Source organism: Micromesistius poutassou, assembly GCF_964030765.1.
Source record: "Micromesistius poutassou genome assembly, chromosome: 6".
NCBI lineage: Eukaryota > Metazoa > Chordata > Actinopteri > Gadiformes > Gadidae > Micromesistius > Micromesistius poutassou.
Genome location: NC_140276.1, coordinates 8,371,091 through 8,395,431, shown reverse-complemented (window position 1 = coordinate 8,395,431; position 24,341 = coordinate 8,371,091). Strand labels below are relative to the sequence as shown.

Here is a 24,341-nt window from a genome sequence, read left to right as displayed (position 1 = left end):
CCTCCCTCCGTCTGTCCCTCCGTCCCTCCCCCTCCCTTCCTCCCTCCCTCCCTCTCTCCCTCCCTCCCTCTCTCCCCCCCTCTCTCCCTCCCTTCCTCCCTCCCTCCTCCCTCCCTCCCTCTCTCCCTGACCTTCCTGACCCCTGTGCATCGTAAGCGAATGGGAGATAAAGTGAACGGGTGAGAATTGGAGAACCTCTCACCTCTCATCCATCAGGGATATTCTTTCTACGCCCCCTTCCCTCCGTTTTCATCTGCCCTCCTCCCCCTCCCCCCCTCTCCCAGTATCTGTCTACTCCCTATCCCTCCCTCTCCTCCTCCTCCTCCTCTATTGCTACAAGCTAAAGCATATAGCCGTGTCACCTGCGGTTGAGCAGAGGATAAATCCTGCTAGCAAGAGAAGGAAAAACAAAAGGGGGCGGTGACAGAGCGTGACATTAAAATGGATGCCTTTGAAATGTTTGAACTGTCACTGTAATTTCAGTGTGAGCCATTTAAATAGTTTCAACTGTCAATGTGGGAGACGGTTAAAACATTCCCTCGGAATCCATTTTCCGTCCACCTACGTGTGCGCTGTCAAGTGGCACGTCGCAAAATTGTGATCCGACCGACAGGAGCACGTTGTCCTCAACTTCCACGCAGCGGCCATTCATCATCCACCGCTCTCTGTACTACTGTCTCATGTCTTTCTTTCTTTCTTGTTCTGGAATACCAGAGAAATACTTAGTGTGGCGAATCACTCCGCCCCCCCTGCTTGACTCCACGCACACACACGCACACACGCACACACACACACACACACGCACACGCACGCACGCACACACACACACACACACACACACGCACGCATGCACACACACGCATGCGCACACACACACACGCATGCACACACGCACACGCACACACGCATGCACACACACATGCACACGCACGCATGCATGCACACGCACGACATGCACACACACAGACACACGTGACACACACACACACACACACACACAACACACAACGCACACGCACAGACACAAACACACACATACGCGCACCCACATGCGCGTCGAGGATACTGTACACAGATTCTACTAGCTCCGTCCTCTTTCTCTCTCAGTTAACTTCCTCCTCAGCGCCGGGCTTTGTCTCCGTTCCCCCCCCTAACCCCAACCCACTCATCATTCTCTTGTATTGATGCTTTGCTGTGTTCTCACAGCCTGCCGCGTATAAGTTCATTTATAGCTGACATGAGCAGCCTCAGAACAGCCTCACCCCGAGCTCTTCCCTTTAAAACCGCATAATTCATGAGAGCGAGTGGCAGCGCAGCACACAGAGAGCTAATGGGCTTTAATCCTGACAACTGTGAATGGACACATGGGCCATCGCTAACAAGCCTATCAATGTATGGAGTCGTTTTAATAATTCAACTAGAAACAGAATTATTATGTAGTTGGCAAGCTTTTTTTTTTTTTAATCTTTGATGAACGTAGCCCCGCTGCAAAGGATTGGCTTTCAAATTCATATGTATATATTTTTGCCCGCCCCATGCCGACATATCTCAACTTTTCAAAACCTTTCCTTCAACTTGCCTGGCTTGTAGCTATTAGCTTGTAGCTCTTTAACTGTCATCTCACCAGCTCAATGTGTCATGTCATTTCTTGGCCTCATTAAATCCTACCACTCATTTCTTCATATCTTCAACTCCCTCCCCTCCACCCTCCCCTCCTCCAGCCGTCTCTTCCGTTCTCCCTCCCTCCCTCCCTCCCTCCCTCCTCTCCACCCTCCCCTCCTCCAGCCGTCTCTCCCTCCTCCCCAATTCTTCTTCCTTTCTCCCTTCCTTAGAAGAACCCATGTCTCCTTCCCTCCTTCTCCTTTCTACCCACTTTCTTACTAACTTAACTCTGGTGATGTCTCCACATCATCCATTTTTTGACATCTAGCGACTCATATATATTAATAGGAATCAAACTGAGGAAGTGAAACCCAGGGCTGCCTCATTTCTCCCCAAGTATTAATAGAAAACCATTTACCTGTTAACGACCGGCCTATGCTGTTCACCCAATTAGCTCGCGTTTCCACTTGTGTTTATTCCATCTCAATCCCACAGAGTTAACGTTACCTCTAACGTGTGGAGAAGCGCAGGCATACTCCAGATACTCCCATCCAGCTTTTTAAATGTCTCAATTATATAAATTATACAGCATAATCTTTTATAATAACAGCCCTGAAAACATTCTACTCTTCTACCAATTATACATTTCTGTGCCCTTGTGTGACTGTCACAGGGATGTATATATGCACTTCTATGCATAATCGTGTACGGGGGGGGGGGGGGGGGGGGGGAGGGGTGGATGGGAGGGGACAGAGGACCAGTTTGTCCATCTGTTATTCTGTTATCACTCTCCTCCCCCAAACCGGGTTGGCGGTTTTTCTAACACTACAAACAGTCTCCCTCTAAGCCTAATGTTTTTTGACTTAACTCTAATGTGTGACTGTGCAACACGTCCTGTGGGGCTGAGACGCGGGACCACAACAACAACAACAACAACAACAACAACCCCTGCATAAAAGTAATGCTAATTTGATTCTCGGCAATTAAGGCGACAATTAAAAAGTCCTCATGATGTTTCCTTTTTGAGTCTTCTTTGAGCGTATCACGAGCGCCGTGTCGGGGCTTTGTTTGCTCTCAGTGAACGGAGGGACGCGTTAGAGAGAGGACACACACGACGGGAAACCCACCGCCGCTTGTTCTTTATCCTCACTTCTTCTTCTCTGCTGTCCTCCGTCAATCCCGCGATCTCTCCCTTCCATCTCTCTCTCTCTCCCTCTCTCTCTCTCTCTCTCTCTCTCTCTCTCTCTCTCTCTCCCTTCCATCTCTCTCTCTCTCTCTCTCTCTCTCTCTCTCTCTCTCTCTCTCTTTCTTTTTTCCTCCAGTCTATGTGCTGTATTTAACGAGCTATGCATATTTAACATGGCTACATCTTCAAAGCACTGAACTTGTTCATTAGCATTTGGAGTGCTAATGAAATCACACAAGTGCTAGCACCCTCACTCTCCCCCATCCCCCTCTCCTCCATCCTCTCCCTCTCTGCCCCTAAGACCTCCCACCTCACTGTTCTACCCCCTCCTCTCCCCTCCTCTCCCCTCCTCTCCCCTCCTCCTCCTCCTCCTCCTCTTCTTCCTAAGAATCTCCCTGTACGTTTGATATGAACCAGGACCGTGTCATCGACCGCTCCCCTATAGGCTCTTACTGGAGTTTGTTTTTTGTGCCCTACGACCTCAGTGTCATCTCCATCTCACTGCTGGATCACCGTCTCCCCCCCTCCTTCCGTCTCCCTCCTCCCCCCCTCCTTCCGTCTCCCCCCCTCCCCCCTCCTTCCGTCTCCCACACCTTCTCTGTTCCACACACACTTTCTTCAAGAAGTGTGAGGAAGTCCCGTAAGTGTCAGAGATGTTCTGTTCCTCCTCTGTACATCCTCTCACTCACACACACACACACACACACACACACACACATCCGCAGGCACACACACACACACACACACACTCACACACACACACACACACACACACACACACACACACACCTTGTACATATGCACACACACCTCTCTTCTCACTTTTTTTTCCTTTTTTTTTTCCTTCTCTCATCCTTTTCATTACTTTTCAACATTGAACTTTTCAAACACACACACACACACACACACACACGTGCACACACACACACACACACACAGGGGCACACTGTGTAGAGAAGAAGCCCATGTCACTTGCTCAACATCCAGTTGTGTGGCTGTGGTGTCATGGCCCCCGGCCCCCGGCCCCCGGCCCCCGGCCCCTCTCCGCCTGCAGCGGGCCCCAGGGCCCCTGAGCCCCCCCAGCACTCACACTGCTCCTGCCTACGCTCCAGCTCTCCTCCCCCGATGACACTGAGATTATACGAGGTCCTATCTGCTCTCCCACAGCCCGGGTTGTTGTGCTCTGGCCTGGTGTTTGTTGAGTCTTGTTGGGGCGGTTGTTGTGCGTTTGTTGGTAGTTGTTGTTGGATGTGTGTCAGGTTGTTGTTTGGTATTTTTGTTGTGTGTTTGCAGGGCGTTGTGTTTTTTGTTGATTATGTGGTGGGGGCTTGTTGCTATGTGTAAGGTGTGTTCTTTGTGTTTTGGGGGTCTGTGTTGTGTGTTTGCTGGGTGTTTGGAGTTAGGAGTGGGTTGGGATGACAGAGTTAATCTCCAGGAGAACAGATTAGCTCTGCTCCTTCCCAATCCTTCAAAGCAAGCCCCAGCTTCATCTGCCACAGCACACCACTTCTGAGGCTCTGTTCACACACACACACACACACACACACACACACACACACACACACACACACATACACACATACACACAAATGCACACACACACACACACACACACACACACACACACACACACGCACGCACGCAGGCACACACACACACACACACACACACACACACACACACACACACACACACACACGCACGCACGCAGGCACACACACAGACACAAACATACACACGCAAAGACATACCCTGACACACAAATATTTGTATACATATCCCATGTTTGCATACACACACATACACACACACACACGTCTCCACAAATAACAACCACCGTGGCAATAATGTGCACGTATTCTGCTGCGGTGGTTTCGTTAATGCAGTGAGCGAGACACTCAGGGTGACCACAGAATAGGGTTGGTGACTTGAAAGATATGGGTCAATAAAACACAAGGGACTTTTTTTTAGCACAGGAGGAAATTGATTTCCAAGCGCCTTTCATGCAGTGTGACCTTCCCTCTCTCCCAGAATCTTTTCTGGGACCTTTCTTACTTTGTTCCTCACAAAATGGCAGTATACCTGGAACCCGTACATCCCCAGCCCCCCCTAAAAAGTATGCTTACACACACACACACACACACACACACACACACACACACACACACATACACACATTCACACACACACCTGCATTCCACTGAGCCTATTTAAAACATTATGGAAATGGTCTGTACTTTATCTTGATAAGCCGTTGCCATGTCCAATAATCTCGGGGTGGTTTGGCCGATACCGGGCCGGGACTCTGTGTCAAGAAAGGAACATTTGTTTTTATCATCATCAATCACATTTATATATAATAATAACTTTAGGACGATATTATAACCACTTTTCTCTTCTCACTTACACTTTTGGGCTAGCACAAATACTGTACCTGCCGGGTTCAGCCAGGTTAAGAGAGGAATGGATGGTCCATCCCCATCCTGGCTTTTTGTGGATGCATTTGTCTGACCCGGTTTGTTGACCCACTAACAATGTGATCGCTCACCTTCCACTACGCACTCTCCCAGGTGGTTTGTGGCTCAAAGCATCGCCAATTGCATCAATAACAAGAGTGCAGTCAGCTACCGCGCCCTCTGTCAAATAAAAGCAGCCCAGCCACACCAGTCCTGACCACGCCACTCCACAGCGCAGTGGGAAGCTGGTAGTAGTTTACACCATGATGTCCACTCCTGACCGCACCACTCCACAGCACAGTGGGAAGATGTTAGTAGTTTACACCATGATGTCCACTCCTGACCACAGCGCAGTGGGAAGGTGGTAGTAGTTTACACCATGATGTCCACTCCTGACCACAGCGCAGTGGGAAGCTGGTAGTAGTTTACACCATGATGTCCACTCCTGACCGCGCCACTCCACAGCGCAGTGGGAAGATGTTAGTAGTTTACATCATGATGTGCTCAAGGTATTAAAGTAGGTGTGGCCAAAAGAGAAGTTGAAATGAACAAACAAACAAACAAATGAATCAATTGTATTCATTAATCTGTGTGTGTGTGTGTGTGTGTGTGTGTGTGTGTGTGTGTGTGTGTGTGTGTGTGTTTGTGCCTGCTGTAAATGTCTGTCTTTATGTCTGTTTGTTGTGAGTGGGTTTGACTCAAAATCATTGACTAAATGAGACCAAAACTGCTGAGGGGAGAGAGAGGGAGAGAGAGGGAGAGAGAGGGAGAGCAGAGGAGTGAACAAGAGTGCAGTCGTGTAATTCCTAACAAAAGCAATCCTTCCTCGTCAAACACACCGATCCTCCTCCTCCTCTCCATCACCCCTTTTCTTCTGACCTTTCCGCTCCCCAAACTCCCCTCCTCCCCCACTCCCTCCCCTCCTCCCTCCCCCTCCTCCCCCACTCCCTCCCCCCTGCCCTTCACGTCTCGGGCCGGTCGTATGGAGAGGTCCAGATTACATCAGAGCGCGCCGGCGCCCATTAGAGCCGTAGACTTAATGAGCAGGAGGACCCGGCTCCGCCCGCAGGGAGAGGGCTCTACACACACACACACACACACACACACACACACACACACACACACATACACACACATCAATACACTATCACCCACACACAGACGCACACACACACACACACACACACACACGGACACATGCACATGCAAATAAACATGGACACACCTGGACGCATGCACACACACACACGGACACACGCCTGGGCACGTAGACACACACCCAAACACACAGTTGCAAAGACAAACACCCAGCAACAATGTATCACATTCTGTTTCACACACACACACACACACACACACACACACAGACACACACACACACACACACATGCAACAACAAATTCTTACACAAAGGATAATTTCAAACTGACTAACACATGCACAAACACACAGTCACACACACACACACACACACACACACTGTATTTCAAACACATACACACACATACTGACACACCTACACACAAAGACCAAATTGATTGGGCTGGTGTTGATTTCCCTGGGCGGATGTGGCAGCTTTCAAAGGAAGCGAGCCGTCAACTACCTGGCTTATGAACGCACTGTATCCTGTGAGCCGTGATATTGAACTCTACGCGGCTGTATGCATGGCAACATGAGTCTAATGGCCATATCTATATTTATAATTAGTGGAGCCAGAGCTGTTTTCACCCGCCGTGATCTGTGGTGCGGCAGATCCCCTGCGCCCAGGTCGGCGCTGACGAGCTTATGGCCTCTTGTTGCCACTGCACAATTTACCTTTGAGTGACAATACGATCTATGCATGGCATCGCCAATTAAAGGTGCCCGGGACAATCAACACGGTGACTCAAAATCAATACATATTACATATATATTTGTATTTATATATATATATATATATAAATACAAACATATATGTATTGATTTTGAGTCACCGTGTTGATTGTATATATATATATATATATATATATATATATACGCTCCTTAGTAGAGGTGGGAGGTGTGTGGGAGGAGAACTGGAAATTATAAAAACATCTATATGCTCAGTGAGCTTTTTTGATCTTCAGGACCTCTGTTTCAAGTCCACTATCGCCGTGACAGTATTAAAGGTCCATTGAACCCTGAGGTACACTATCTCTTAGATCCAATGCTATTTCCTAGGTTCCAACAGAACCGTCGCACAGATAAGGAGCTGACAGCTGTGTAAAACCTGTTGGACACAGCCCGCTACACAACTCCCGGAGAGGGAACGTGGCCTCACAATCACTCACATCCAGACGTGGGCACGCCTCGGTGCGCCTCGGTAGGCCAAAGTCACACCCTACAGCCTTCAGTGATTGGCCATCGATTACGTCGAGAGGAACTCAACACAAGTTCCCACCCTACGGTCGGATAAGGTTCATCCCATTCCTTCTTTTTTTTTCCCCCACAACCGACAAATTCAGATTGAGTTAACACTCCATTTACTCTGCTCACACATTGTTCCACGTCGCTGGATCGCCGGCGCTTGAGCCAGAGTGCCGTCTTACACACTCACAGCTTCATTCCACGGTCAAGTCCACAGGTAGGCACAATATTACGGCCCCCCCCCTGCCCCATCCTCCCCCTCGCTCACCGACCATCTCTGACACCACGCCCCCCTGAGGGAATTAATCACCAGGTCAGCTATTATAATTTGGTTCCCCTGAAATTTGTTATGTCTGTGTGCGGCGACGCCCGATGTTCTGGAACCACGCGAGTATCGACTCCATCAATCAGTATTACCGCCGCAACGTTAGGAGGGCTCCACTTTCCCTGCGGCCAGTGGAGGGGAAATACAATTATGCAGCCGGCAAACGACGGAGAGTCAAACAGAAGCAGAGAGAGAGGAAGCCCACCTTAAAAAAAATGGCGGGGGGGGGGGGGGGGGGGGGGGGTGCCAGTCTCTCTGAGCTGAACGAGCAAGACATAGAACATAGAGGTGGTCGGTTCTGCACATGGTTTGGACCACTGTGCCTTTTTGGGATTCATTGGCCTGCCAACAGAAGCTCTGTGTGAAGTAGGAAGACAATACATACAGTCTAGACCAATACATTCATCACAAATTGGTAATTAATGGGCTGCCATAAGTGGTGCCAGTTGAAAAGGGATGTCTTCTTTACTGCTGTTGTGCTACTAAATAGTTTGTCACTCCGTTTTACCAGCTTTTTGTTTAGGATTTCAGAGCAAGTTAGTCTCTTTTTCATCACAAAGACATTCCTCAACTCTGCAGGCCCACTCAATCAATAACCGAGACGACTAATTAAGCCACGCATCAATTACTCATCCCAATTAAGGTACAGGACAGAAATCAGGTGTGCATTCAGTCCAGCGCAGTCATTGATTGAATACGACCATGAGCTGTCTAGCCAGGACCAGAATAGTTCAGGCAACAAGTGAGCCTCTGAGCATCAGACTTCATTAGTCGATATTCCTTTGCGTTGTGTGTGTGTGTGTGTGTGTGTGTGTGTGTGTGTGTGTGTGTGTGTGTGTGTGTGTGTGTGTGTGTGTGGATGCTTGGTTAACTCACTTGCTGCAAATTGATTATTAAACAACACAAAATTGTTTAGTTTCTGAAAAAAAAGGTTCTGAGCCTTTTTGTATGTCACAATGGAGTCTGATCAGGATAAATAACAATGCAGGCAATGTTTCACACACACATACACACGCACACGCGCACACACGCGTGTGTGTTGAGACACTAATTATCCTATCCGACATGTCTTTTGAGGTGTGGGTAGATCCTGAATCCCCCCCATGATAATGAAGAGAACAGACTACACATGAAACAGCCCGCAGTGCTGTACTGCATTTACATTCCATGCAGGTACATTCACAGATGGACTTCGGAATAAAACTTCTCTCCACGGGTCACATCTTGGTAATACGTTCCCAGTGGAAAAAAGAGGCAGCGCTGGATTTGTAGTCCATGCATATCCTTGCTTCCATTCATTCCCTTCAGCTCCTTTCTCCTAATCAAAGAGGGTTAGGGTCACAGAGCACGGTGGTGCTATTACGATAGGACATCATTGTATATATAAGTATGTTCCGTATTGTAAATGGTAAATGGTCCTCATTTATATAGCGCTTTTATCCAAAGCGCTTTATAGTGTTGACTGACATTCACCCATTCATGCACACATTCACACACCGACAGCGGAGTCAACCACGCAGGGCGACAGCCAGCTCATCAGGAGCAGTCAATTATTAATAATTTAATCTAGTTAATATTGCTGGGACTATTATGTGTCATTTGTGTTGAGGATTCTTTCCTCTCTGTCTTAGCCCCCCAACCCCCCATCTCCCTCATCAGCCTCATCTGTTTGTTTTTTGGTCAGGTCTCCCTCGGCTCCCCAGAGAAATATACCAGCAGGGTGACTTTCTCCTGCTAATCCTCAACCATAGGCCTGTTTGCTCCTCTGTCACCTCCAGAAAAACACCCTGTTTTTTTTTGTACGGTATTGCCTGCGGCAGTTTGACGTCCAGCTTGACAGCATATGTGTGGCGTGGCTCAATCACATGTAAACACACCAGGGTGGTTTTCTCCCTTTCATTAAGACGAGTGGAAAAGCAGCAGATACTGATGGATTAGCCCCAGAGTCATTGTGACATAGACTTCTATTAAAAAAACTCCCAAACAGACAGTGACGTTATGAGAAATGACACGGACATCCTCAGGAACAAAGAGCCAGTGTATTGTCGGTCTGTTATCTCAGACAGCACGGGATATATATAGCTTAGAACTTGAGGAACGCTATCCTCAAGTTTGTTCCTCCAATGTTTACACGCCTGATTGTCCTTATTATCTTACTGATTGATTATGCTTTCCTCATTACGTTCATTTGATCACCTGCACGCAAACACATCGCACACACATCACACACCACACACACACAAACACTCACACACTATGTGTATGTGTACAGTGTCGCAAGTGCACTGATCCATGCACTTTTCAAAGATAATCAAAGGCCAAGCTTCTAAATTAAATGTATTTTTCCAGATAATGTATTAGTGTAACAAGAGCCACTCATCATTTTTACAAAAATAACTACAATGTGACCTTTTACGTTCTATAATTGATGCTGTAGATAACTTTATCTAACTCTATTTGTCTCCGTGTTCAACGTGACTGCCATAATTCTGTCGTGCTTCAGTTTATCAGACCAAAATAAATTCTGTTAAATTAGAAACACTGGAAATCGACTTCAGCCTAAGCTGTCTAATCTCTTAAATTTAATTTTCCCAGAGAAATACGTTAATGCCCTCCTTCATTTAGTAGATGACTGGAAGGAAAGTGATTTTACCCTTAACTCGAGAAAGGGCCTTGTCTCGGTCTGATAAACAAATTCATCCCTAATCCTTAATTGTGTCAAAAGAAGGATTTACCACTTAATTGGTGTAAACAAAGCCCCAGAGCAGTGCACTGCGGTTTGTAATCAAACCTATGCTAATATCGCCGGGTCTCTCAGTTCTCAATGTGATGGAAATCATGGGCCATGTACCTGATCCACTAGAGCTGATTGGTGCTTGATGTTGATGCTAATGTTAAGATAATGACAGAGACGCGGGACCTGTGCACTTCAGCTTGATATCTTTTGGTAAACAGCTCAAATCTATTGAATATGAGTACAGAATATAAAAATGCATCTCTAGATTCCCTATGAGCTTTAGCTTAGTTCAATAGGTTGAGATGTGTCATTGTCCAGCAAAGCCATTTATGTTTAGTCATCAGTTATGTTTAGTCATCTGTATTTCCTTTGTGGGTTTCTGGTATTTATGATAGACACACGCTTTATATTCAAACCTTGTTATGAACAGATTAAGACTGGAATTCTGTTTGTCCTATGCATTCATCCCAGGCCATTGACACCAGAATAGAGCATCATATGCACTCATGTTTTAATGTTATGTTTATGCTTTTTGTACAATCTGCAAAAATACAGCCAATTTGCATGTTGGCCTGTTTATTTGTTATATTCAATATGATTAAGGTATTAAAGCACTTATTTGGGTTTGAAGTATGGTTGGGATTGGCGAAAGGATTGAAATCCTAAAGCGATAACCTTGAACAGGATAGAATAGGCCTACGACGGAGCCAACACTAATCATCTGCCCACACGGAGGAGGGCGCTTCGGGATTCTGCTCGTATCCGCATTGGAAGAAGAAACTAGTTTCACGTGCGCTATTGATTGACCTACTAAACGTTTATTTGAACCAAGAGCGAACGACGAACAACGAGTGTACAGGTGTGAGGTCAGATGATAACAGACTCAACGCTTTGACGAAAATTAAAAAAAAAGACTAATTGCTTTTAACTTAATATAAAAAAAAAAAGCTTTTAAAAAAGGACAGAGATTTTTAAGTCATCCTTTTTAGCTCGACGATAATAACCGCACATTCGCGTGCGTCTCGTCGAAGGAACGACTTGTGGAGACGAGCTCCCTCGCTCGCTCGCTCGCTCGCGCTGAAGTCACCGCTCGCTCTCATCAGCACCAGCAGCACCCGAGGACGCGAGAGCGATAGCGAGCAGAGCGCGGGAAAGGTGCAGAAGACGAGAAGGAGAAGAAGGTGCGCGTGTACACACAGTCAGCATCAGCATACTCCGGGCGTCATCTCAGTAGCCGTCTCGCCCCTCGCCGTAGAGGTTGATGTCGCCGTTGCCGTAGCAGGAGTCGAGCGGAGTGGAGGAGGAGGAGAAGGGGGGATTTAACTTTACCACGGAAAAGACCTATGGTTGGATTTCGGGTCTTTTTTCCTTCGCCAATGCCAAAGGAAATATGCAGCGAAGCTTCACCATCCTCTGCACCAGTTTACTGGGGATATGCTTGGGCTCAACCTCAAGTTTCCCAAGTAACATCAATATAGGTAAGAAATGCGCACACGCGTTTTCTTCTAAAGGTTTTCCCCAAGATCTTAGCGCGACGTTGGCGTCGAATACGCTAAAGTTTTGGTTGTTTTTTCCGCTGCCGTTTTTTTGGTAGTTTGGATGTGTGACTGGTTTTCTCTCGCGGTCGGTGTTAACACCTCTTGTGCTGTGATTTACAGGTGGATTATTCCCGATCGAATCACACGAATATGAGGTTTTTCGGTTCGCGCTCTCGCACCACCAGGACATCCCCAAACTGGTGCCGCAGGTGGATGTGGTCAAGATGGGGAACAGCTTCTCAATGACATATGCATGTAAGTAGCCTACGATTTCACGGGGACATATTCGGTCCAATCCCATGTTCCCATTGTTAAACATGTCCGCTCGTTCCCCCTCCTCCATTCAAACTGTTGCTGAGAATAATTTGTTAAGGGACCATGTCAAGAAAAAACGCTGACTTTACTGCAAATGCGCGTTTATCAGGGGATTTTTCTTGCTGTTCAATGTCATTATGATTCTGTTACCGAATGGGTGATTCACGTGTTGAATCATATTCAACAGAGTTGGATGGTGCGGAAATAATAGTCCGTTTGATAGATCTGAATCGGTTGAATCTGTAATACTCATTTGAGCTACTCCTGTTAATCAAGGTGGGCAGCGCGCCGATTTGATCGATTATTGTTAAATATAAAAACCCTGTCTAAACGCATTTCCACTTTAATGCGATTATCGCAGCCGCCAGTGCGCACTCCGAGACTCACTCTCTGCCACACTCACTCACGCACACACACGCACAGACGGAGTCAACCACCCACACTTGTGCATGCATATAGTCTACACACGTACACACACACAAATATAAACCACATTCTTTGTCCTTTTTTTCCCCCTTAGACCTGGAGTGCCTTAGACCTGGAGTTGGAAAACAATATTGAAATGTATCTGGCTTCAATAATTAATAATCTACTATAATAATAATAATAATAATAATAATAATAATAATAAACTACATGCAATACGAATCATTACCACGTTGCATGCTAGCCATTCAAATCATGTAATTAGTTAGAATTATAAACTATTGCCTTAAATGTGGATTTTGGAGGCAGCATCTTTAAGGTTAATTAGCAATCAAAAGGTCATGCCAGAGTTCCTCAGAGAATTACAATGTAGGCCATAGGTCATCACACATTAGCATCAAAATAAACATAAACCCATTTCTCAACTCGCTGCAAGTTGTTTCTATTTAATCAGAGAAACCAAACAGACAGGACAAAGAACGAGCCTGTTTATAGTAAACACGGGCGCAAAGCTGAATGACATCTCGAAGTGGTTGCAAATTTCGCATGATTTGATTTTGGGGAAAGTTTGGAATTGTTAATGAAAGCATTTACATGCCGAAACAATGATTAGACAATGGACACACACACACACACACACACACACACACACACACACACACACACACACACACACACACACACACAACCTCTTTCTCTTTATAAGCCCCTCCTTTCTCACAATTATCGTCCACCTGCTAATCAGCCTATCATGCTTCCTATGTGGGTTGCTGAAGCAGTAGCTGTCTAATGCAATGTAAACAGTCCCCCGTGCTGTCATTAACAAGTCAGTGTTCACCCTTTGTGATGTGAATAAATAAAGGGGGGGGGGGTGTTTCCAAGGGGGCTTGTGCGAGCAGAGCCAACACGTATGTCAGAATCTGAAAAGGAGTGTGACATAGCGTGTACCTAGGAGAAGGGGAGACAGGTTTCCAATGTGGCTAAGGATTGTATTGGCAAATATACAACCCAAAATCCAAACGGCAAATTATACCTGTGTATGTGTGAACTTAATGTTCCTGCTGATTGCCAACTCTTGCGGTGTCTTTTGAGAAATTGCTCTCTGCTTTCAATTACACTGAACACTTGAAAGCTCACATTCAAAAGTGTTTGGTTGCCATGGGAGAAAAAAACATCCATTTACATTGCCAAAAAACATCTTGGTGGGTTTAAACTCTGTACTATTTTTGAGCCCATATCCGATTACGGAAGATGTGTCACGTTTCAGTCACGTCCTCCAATCGCCGTCACATCACATTTCACCGTGCGCTCTCAGGGTGACGTGAGGTCCATGGGGCCACGCTGAAGACGGCAGGCTGAGGCCCACACTGACGTGTCAAAAGGGTTCATATCAAAGGGACGAGCGTGGCCAATGAAGACGACGCGCTCTTCCCCAGCTGTGTGTACGTTGCTTCCAAAATAGCTCCCCCCCCCCCCACACACACACACACACACGGTGTGTGTGTGTGTGTGGGGGGGGGGGGGGGGGGGGGGGAGGTGTGAGGAGCAAGAGCAGCTCCGGGCCTTGTGTTTCCAGAGATTCACACACCAAAGGCAGGTTGTTCTTTGTTTTCATTGTCAACTCTTAGGGTTACTGGAACCGTGTGTAGAGTATCAGTCCAGTAGCATGTGGTGCATGTTGGTGTGGGTGGCACTCTTTCAGTGTGTGTGTGTGCGTGCGTGCGTGCGTGCGTGCGTGCGTGCGTGCGTGCGCGCGTGTGTGTGTGTGTGTGTGTGTGTGTGTGTGTGTGTGTGTGTGTGTGTGTGCGCGCAAGTGATAATCCCAGGTGTTTGGTTGAGGTTAAACCTTTGTATGCACGGGTGAGGAGCACTCCTGAGCAGACCATGGTGGAGTGACGGGCTACCTCTGTGTGTGTGTGTGTGTGTGTGTGTGTGTGTGTCTGTCTGTGTGTGTGTCTCTGTGTCTCAGAAGTTTTCTTGCTTGTCGCAAATGTGTGAATAGGCCCTTGTGCCATTAGGGGTTGAATGGCACTCCGGATGCACGTGATATGCATCATCAGCTGGACACACACACACACACACACACACACACACACACACACACGCACACGCACACGTATACGCACACAGAGAGAGAGAGAACCCAGACACCTGGTCAACAGAGGGAGAGGAGGCGTTTGAATAACGGGGGTAAGCTGGGCGGGTGGTGGCGATGGGGAAGCCTGGGTGAATTAGTGCAAAGGTTGAAAAAAAGGGATCAAGGGAATAAAAGAGTGAGAGAGTGAGAAACACAGAGATAGGGTGTGGGATAGAGATTCACAACAGGAGAGGTGAGAGTACAGATGGGATGTGGAGAGACTTGAATTGAGTCTGGGGACTAATAAGGCTGTAACTGGAGCGCTATGATCTGACAAAACAATGTGACACAGCGATACGTGGTGTCAGAGCCCGTTCGCCTTTTCCCTTGACTCTCTAAAAGCAGCGCCATGCGTGGCCAAGTGGCTAATGTGGTAGAAAACACCCTGTTCTGCACTGTCATTTTCATTCGTATTTATTATGAGGATTTTTAACAAATATTCTCGAAACAGGCTTACATATCGACTTATGTCGCGTACACGTTAGTCACTTCTCTGCATCAGTTAGATATCACATTGCTATAATCTGCTATTGACTGGATAAATATATTAAATTTAAAGGATGGCTTCATATCGAAATACACTGCAGGCTCTTGCCAATATCCATATTGTTCTTTGAAATGGCGATGAGCTAATCTCTGGCTATTTGCAGCCCAAATCCCATATCACAGAGTTAATAAATCTTACTTTGATTCTTAAAGATCGACCAGCAAAAAAGAGCAGCCTTTAGTACCCCAGCGACCAGGCCCTGTGTTTCGACTCTGCTTTAAGCTTCATGAGCATCTTGCATGGCTTTGATTTTGTGTCCAAGGGAACAACACCAATAACCAACCTTTCATTATTGCTAATTAGGATCCAGGCAGAGACCATTTGTGTTGTCATTCCATGCTGGGCAGCAGTGTCCGTCCCCCACTCTGAGTCTCCCAGGGTCTGTTGGAGGGAACTGGAAGAGAATCTAAGGGACAGCCTTAATCAATGTTGGAAGGTCTACACAGAGGCCCTCTCCTTCCTGGTCAATGCCCAGGGGAGGACATAGGGAATGGAAGAAGAGGAGATGATAGGAGGGGAGAGAAGGAGGGGAGGGAAAGGAGAGGTGGGGATGGAAAATGGGAGGGGGTAGGAGAACTAGAAGATGTAAAAAAGAGTGGAAAGAGGAGAGGAAATGAGAGAGATGGGAGAGGAGACATTCTTGGACAAGCTTAGGGCAGATATGAATTGCAACCCAGTGGTGTCTGCAGGTCCACTTCGTTACAGCCAAGTAAAGGAGTCACGGCCAATTCACTTCTGGTTGGGAGTGTAACCTCAGTCAATAGCAATATTGTAGTATATTATATTATATATATATATATATATATATATATATATATATATATATATATATATATATATATATATATATATATATATATATATATATATATATAGTAATATTATAGTGTAGGACTTAACTTAATGCAATGCATGTTTAGTTTCTCAAACATTCACTTACACACGCTTGTCATCTTCTCCAAGCAATTGTGCACGTTATATATATATATATATTAACATGCACAATTGCTTGGAGAAGATGGAGCTTAAGCAGATGCTTTTAATGTATTATTCAGTGCAGCCCATCCAAAGCTATTGCTTCATGGAGTTATGAGCATAAATACTGTAATGTAATAATCACCCCATGGAAAAGAGGAGGTGCTCTTCTGTGTAACAAAAAGAAGAATAAAGGAGCAAAGGATTGGCTTGGAAAGAAAAGACTAAAGCTGATATAAATATCTTGTTTTGTGGGGACCTTTTGCTTCTTCATACCCACCCCTTTCACGACGAGCTTCTCCCAACCAGAAACACAAACAAAAACACACTGACCCCACAGCAGAGAGCCTCCCATGTGATGCAAGTGTGTTGAGGGGGTGGTTGTGGGAGTGCTGGAGGTTACGCTGCAATTCCAGACCCGGTGGCTTGTGTCAATCAGACCCTGGGGTGTTGTACCGCAGCGCATAGCCTGCGGTGCCACTCATTGTGCTACAGCCGCGACAAGACTTCCACGCTTTATGTTCCCCCGATTGTCTCCCCACAACTCCCTGTGCGACGCACGGGACAGGTGGGGGAAGTGGCGTTGAAGGCAGAGCAAATATGGGCAATTCCTGTCCTTTTGGTCGTAGGTGTGACAGTTAAATTGTCAAAAGATTGAATGAATAAATAAAGAAGAATGGGGAAAATGCATAACATGGTTGGAAACAGTGTTTACTCCTTCTGGGCTGGGTGGGCATGGCAGTCGTGATTGTGATGAATCTGGAGGCTTGGATTGTTTTTATTTGGGTTTGGTTTTGCCTCTGCTGGAGCGTTGGGGATGGGGAGGTGCCCATAGCAATCAGTGTAGATCATCTGTAACTGCTCCCCAAACAATACTGGGATAGAGTGCACGCCACAGAGGATATTGAGATTGTGTGTGTGTGTGTGTGTGTGTGTGTGTGTCTGTGTGTGTGTGTGTGTGTGTGTGTGTTTCTTTTTCCGTTTCCGTATGCAAGGGAGAAAAGTGTATTTGTGTGTATGTTTGCAGCTCTGTCTGTGAGCTTGTATATTGTGTATTTGTGAAAAAAAAGTGTGTGTGTGTGTGTGTGTGGAGGCAGGGTTATGTTATGCTAATGAGCGAGGAAACAAAAGGCATGTCTATGACCTTTGGGCTCTCTGCTGTGGCCTTTCTCTGGGGGGTCAGGAGAAGCCAGAGTCACCTCCAGCCCGGCAGCCCGTGACCTTGATGAGACACCGCTGGTCACACGTTTCTATCCCCGCCCTTCACACAAACACCTCTCACACATTAGGAACCCTGGTGCACGAACTGTCATTCATGCATGCATGCATGCAATGACAGTTATGCATGCAGTGCACACATATAAATACACACATATCAGCTTTTTACATAGTGTGCGGAAACACTCTTTATCTTCCTTGTATTCTCCCTCTCTTGCTTTTATTCTCTCGCCCCTGTTCTAGCTATCTATCTATGTATCTATCTAGCTATGTATCTATGTATCTATCTATGTATGTATCTATCAATCTTACTATGTATGTATGTATCTCTATCTATCTATCTATCTATCTATCTATCTATCTATCTATCTATCTATCTATCTATCTATTTGTCTCTCTCTCTCTCTCTATATATATATATATATATATATATATATATATATATATATATAGATCTATCTATCTTATCTATCCATCCCATTTCTACCTTCACTCCCTCACCACACTCCTTCTCCCTGCCCCCCTGGTCTCCTCCTTCATTGTCTTTCTGAGCGCGCCCACTAACGACCAGCCCTATCCCCCACTCCCAGCTGCCCACCACCCACCACCCACCACCTACCCACCACCCACCACCCACCCTTCCCTCCCTCTGCATTCATACAAGCTAACCAATTATCTAGCAATTCCCTGGCAGCAAATCTGTGCTCTCTGGAGGTGACGCTCAACCCGCCCCATCATGGCCGCCGGAGCTTGGCAGCTGTGATTTATGTCAGAATGTGCCGAGATATTGGAGATGGAGAACAGGAGTTCCAGCAGTACATGTCAGCTGTCATGTTTTTGATGTAGCGCTCCTTCTCCCGTGTGTTCTAATGCAGACGGACATGCAGGCCCCTTTCCCTGTCAGACATCTGAGGAGCTCCTGTGTACTTTAATGAGGAACAAAGCACGGCGTTTATTTTTTTTTTTGGAAGAACAGCAGTACAACAGCGCATTATACGGGGGGGCCGGCTGCTCTCGCGGTGACAGGCGAGGACAGCTCCTGTCATTTCAACAACGACGCAGACATCGTGGTTTTTATGTTTTTGCGTGAAACAACTGTTGTTCAGTGACAGTGCTGCCGCCACTAGCATGAGGTTGAAGCGTTGCACAAGAGGACTTAATCTACTGTTTCTCTGTGTGCTTATATACATGTCAGATCTAATAGATAATAATGGATTTATTGAATCAAATGCAATGGGATTTGAAATTTGAATATTGCGAAAGTAGACTGAGACTATTGCTTACTTTGGTGGAATGATATATAAACACTGCAATCTGGTACCAGGTTCTGCACATGGAAGAGACAGTATATATTCACTGCTTTGCATGAGGCCTTAGACTAGTGTTTTCACGATACCAAAATAATGTCTTCCATACGGTACCTCCCTAAATACTGTGTCTTGATACCGAAACTGAAACAATAACATGGCGAAAACCTTTAGGAGTATAGACCTCCACCAAAGAGGGGTATTGAGTTGTTTGTGTTCCGTCTACTTTAGTGCGCTACTGCAGTGACTTCCACCACTTACAGTTCCTTTTTGCTGTTATTAAAGCTTTTACTTGCTATGCAGTTATCTGATGTCCCCTAAAGCTGAGTTTGTGATTTATTTATTATTTAGTTTGGCAAGCCGCACATCACACTCACACAGTTTTGCAAGCTATTTATGCTTCTTTTCACAAATGTTTTGGTTCTTCGTAATACATTTTAAGAAATGTCAATCATAATGTGCATTACCAAATGAAAATAGGAGATTTGAAACTAGGGGTGGGAATCTTTTGACAGCTCACGACTCGATTTGATTCCGATTCAGAGGTCAACGATTCGATTCTAAAACAATTATCGATGCATCTCAATGCAAAAATGTTTTTATACATTTCCATGCGTGATTTTCAAAAATATATATACATCTGAGTTTGCTATTCAGATTTTGCTAATCACTTCCTACTTTTGTGATGATCATTAAAGACAATCAACAGATGAATTACTTTATCTAATATTTTATATTAGATAAAGTTGGTTCTCTGCGCAGAGAACCCGCAGGCAGAAAGGAGTTTTCTGTTGCGCTCTGCAGCAGAAGAACAGAATGTTGCAGCAGGCAAACAAATATAATTTTTTTTTAATTCCGATTATTAACTTATCTGCATCGAGACGGAATCGTTCTAGAGAGAGAGAATAGTGATGCATCGAAGAATCGATTATATTTCACACCCCTACAGTTTATACTAGCACGCATTTGGGAGAAAATAATTCCATAGCATGGCCACTATGCATGCTGGCAGTGGAAACAAAGCGCTGCACACACACTGCCGCTGTCGCACACACTGCCGCTGTCGCACATCGATGTAACTCAAAGAAAATACGCCTTAAGACACTCATTCTTACCAGTACCAATAAATTGGGAAACTGTACCATTTCTAATGGCAGGGTATTGTGCTACCGTTCCAGTATTGGTATACTGTGCTACCTTAGACCAAAGCACACATTTTCACATAAAAAATAGACTTGAGTCCTATTCGAAGCAAGCAAAAAAATACAGCCCACTACCTTTGATGGGAAATAGTCTCCCTACCCTACCAAGGGTAGTGGGCTGTATTTTTTGCTCGCCCTGCCATTAGAAATGGTACAGTTTCCCAATTTATTGGTACCAGTAAGAATGAGTGTCTTAAGGCGTATTTCCTTGTTCTTTGCTCAATTCAAAAAAAGGTCTTGTATAGTTAGTGTCCAAGATACTGTCCAATACCCTTTAACAAAGACACTTCATTTTCATGTTCCTTTAGTGACTCTTTATTTTGTGACTTATTTGAACTCAAAACACCTTCAGTCGAGACCGAATCGGATGCGAGTGGGATCGTCCCACTGCACCTGTTGGCAGTGATGCGCAGATGGAGGGATAATTGTGGTGGGAGCACGGTGAGGGAGGGGGATAAATTAAAGCCACTCCCCCCTTCCCTCCTCCTCCTTCGATAGGTTCGGTGCTCTGGTTGCCAGGTTCTAACCCGCTGCTCTTGTAAGCGTTTATTCAGCGAGGCCGCAGGACTCCAACACGAACCAGATTGGATTTGCGGACGGAAGCTGCGAGGAAATGAGACAATAACCCTGAGTGAGAGAGCATGGGGTGGGAGGGGGGGGAGAGAGATGTTGAGAGCTGGGGGAGAGATTTCTCACACTCTCCATTACCCGCTTAATGAGGTGTTGCTCCACCATTGTTTTATTACAAGGAGGAGGAGGAGAGGGAGATGGGTGAGTTGGCCATAATGTGGCTGTGGTCTCTGCTCGTATGGCATCTGTTCCCTATGCTCCTGTACTGTTCCTATAATCTAACCTCCCCAACACTGCCGCTCCCTTTCTTCTCCCACTATCTTTAACAACAACACTTTCTATCTTTCCACAGAGGCGTGGACGCCTCCATTAATACACCTCCCAGTGGCTGAGTTTGCCGTCCCGACGTTCACCTTCGTTTTGAAAACAAAGTGTTTGCAGCGTTTGTCCTTTTCTTCTGCCTGACCTTCGCCTGCTTTTGAATGCTCATAATCTCCAGAGTGTCAAAGCGGTGCACATTGGCCGTTCCTACGTTCTTGTTTCAAGGATCTTCTTCCCATGCACTTTTTATCTTTTGACTATTTTCTGAAGCACCACTACTCATCAAGTCCTTTGATCCAGCCGTCCCCTCCTCTCCCAGCGTACGAGCAGAGGGAAGCGGTGTGAGGCGGGCATGCTGCTCGGTCTTCCCCTGAGTGGGTGGGTGCCAGAGATGTTTTCGCCAGGGACCAGCGCGCACACGTCTGTGAACCCCGCCCCTCCGAGGGCCCCGGGGCCTCATTGCGGGGGTTGGGTTCAATGTGCTGTGTAGAGAACTATACAACGGCGGGTGTAAAGAAAATGTATTCACTATTTTCAAGCCTACAAACACATTTGCACTCCCGCGACCTGCAGGAGGAAACATCTTTATCCGCGGTTTAAAACAATATGGTTGTGCTACTGTTTCTATGACTACTATGTCTACACGGACAACCCAGTACAGCGTGCAATGTGCCTTTTGTTCATCATGAAACAGATTTGCGGAGCAGGGTTGACATTGGCTTCCCACCTACCTGCTGCTGTTGTAACTGCTGATGCACGGCTGCATGGTGTTGGTCCTCTGAACAGAGAGGGGGATTGATGCAGTGTGTGACTCACACTATCTAGGAGGAGTTTTGGCAGAGTGGGCCATCCACGTAGCCTGGCTGTTGCCAGACCAAGCTCAGTCGTAGATTGCACGTTGGTCTGGGGGAGCTGCTGTCATTTTCTTCAGCACAAGAGTCGTGATCAACGGGCGGAGTTAAATTGACTGTACGCAATTGGCTGTTTGCCGTCGCTTCCCTGTCGTCATTGTATTAAACCAGCCAATAGCGCGCCAGGCGGAAAAGCCAGATTGGTGATTGGCTCCCGCAAAAACGTATCGAAACTAGAAAGAAATGTATTGCTCCTCTCCAGACCCTTCTGCACGGCAAACTCAAATCGCCGGCAGAATGCGCCGGGCTACCCAGTCTACCGTCCACGCCCACCACCTGACTGCCGGATTCCACAAAGGGTGTGTGTGTGTGTGTGTGTCTGAGAGAGAGAGAGAGAGAGAGAGAGAGAGAGAGAGAGAGAGAGAGAGAGAGAGAGAGAGAGAGAGAGTCAGAGAGAGAGTCAGAGAGAGAGAGACACTCATGCCACAACAAATAAGACAAACACGACAGCTTTAACAATGGGCTTTTTTCGTAGACAGCACGGATGTGGTTGTCGGCAGGCATGACCAAGTGTGTATCCTTCTGTGTGCACCGGCTGTGCCGTGGGTTTTGTAATGACTCCTCTTGTCAGTCTCACTCTCTCTCGCCCTTTCTCCCTCTCTTCCATTTTCATAGCTGATTAGCGTTTTTTGGAACAAGTGTAGGACCTTAGGGGATCAAACATGTTCTGTTTTTATAACATCCGTTCTCTTAACTCCACAGTTGTTGGCAATGCATGGGTGGAGATAAGAGGGCATTTCCATGGCGGCTTGTGTTTGTGGGCGTGTTGTGTCAACCACTCTATCTTGTCAGAGATCTGCATGTTTGAAGGCGTAACCCTCTGCCATAACAGTGGAGCGAAATGTTCACTCAGAATCAATTAAGGATTTCAATGCGTTTAATCTAATCGTATGGAAATGTTTCCCTCGGTTGAACAGGAGAGGTAATTAGTCAACCCTGGGAAATAATTCAGGTGAATTGATGCAAACGGTCTTTTCACAGATCCACATGAATACAACGAGCATCACTTCAATGTTTAGTCTCGACTGATTCATGCTATGATATTGTTCCTTGTCCTTGGATCAGTTTTTCCGACATTGCTATCGTTCCAGTGATTCTCTTGGAAGGCCTTGAGTTCTGCAGTGGACATTGTATACGTAACCTCTGTCTCATTGGCCGAGGCCTTCGAGTCCTTGGTCTATCAAGGCAATTCCGGACTCTGGGAATCCATGTTCTGGAGTTCTGCTGTTCGCTGAAGGGCTGGACTGTTAACTGATGCCCGCCAAAAGATAAAAACCTCCATAAAAGTCATCAAGCTTGACATTGACTTTTGAAATATTGCGTTAAAGCACTGTGTTATTGGGCCGGCTCTGGTGTCGAAAAACTATATAAATTTAAGGTTAAGCTTTTTTATAAGCTATTTTGTGTCCGTTTCTAGCCATGTTATTCACACTGTAGATTGCGATTGTAAAACAAGTGAGCTGATTGGTAAATCAAATGTTGCAGCTAATAACACAGCAGCTCATTCTTCATAAATCTTTATGGAGATTGAAATGAGGACTGTGAAGCTACCAGTCTGACATAACAGCTAAAGGAAGTAGTTCTATTCCTGGCCAAGTCTACTGTCAGGGGCTGTTTCATGCTGGCTCGTATTGCCGACCTGTCTCCATACGTTATTACATCTAACACTGCTTGCAATAATCGTTTGACAACATTTATACAGAAAAGACTCAATGCATGGTTATATGTATAAAAAAAGATGAATTGCAACATAAGCCTAAACGATTGCCCTTATTAAATGGGAATGCAAATGCAAATAATTGTTTGCCCATGCATCCCTTCTGCCCAAGCTAATGAAGGCACCATATGGTGTACATGTCATGGCTCTGATGATCCTTACAAACTTGCATCCATGCCTACGTACATCCATACACACATGCTCACACACACACACACACACACACACACACACACACACAAGCATGTCTTGGTTTGTCTAGTTTTATCAGATTAGCAGGATTTGGCATTTGACAGCTTATCGCCATCTGAAAATGTGTCTTTGAGCTGCAATGTTGCAAGTTCTGGATGAGCTGCATGAGCGTCTTCTAAACTGAGTGGTTGGAAGCAGAAAGTAAAGACTCCAGTGAGTTTTTCAATTTGGATGTTCAAAGTGGCAGAATGCCTCCTGTCATATTCCTTTTTAA

At 46.0% G+C, this 24,341-nt stretch overlaps 1 protein-coding gene across 1 annotated transcript in view; it reads left to right on the top strand.

The window, feature by feature from the left end:
* Positions 1 to 12,081: 12,081 nt before the first annotated feature.
* gria1a (glutamate receptor, ionotropic, AMPA 1a) overlaps positions 12,082 to 24,341 on the top strand; it is a gene marked incomplete at both ends in the record, with an annotated part of 70,544 nt that continues 58,284 nt past the window's right edge. Inside the window, 2 exons of the mRNA XM_084469143.1 lie at positions 12,082 to 12,169; positions 12,350 to 12,484. Coding sequence (XP_084325269.1) covers positions 12,082 to 12,169; positions 12,350 to 12,484 — 223 coding nt within the window. The remainder of the gene's footprint in view (positions 12,170 to 12,349; positions 12,485 to 24,341) is intronic.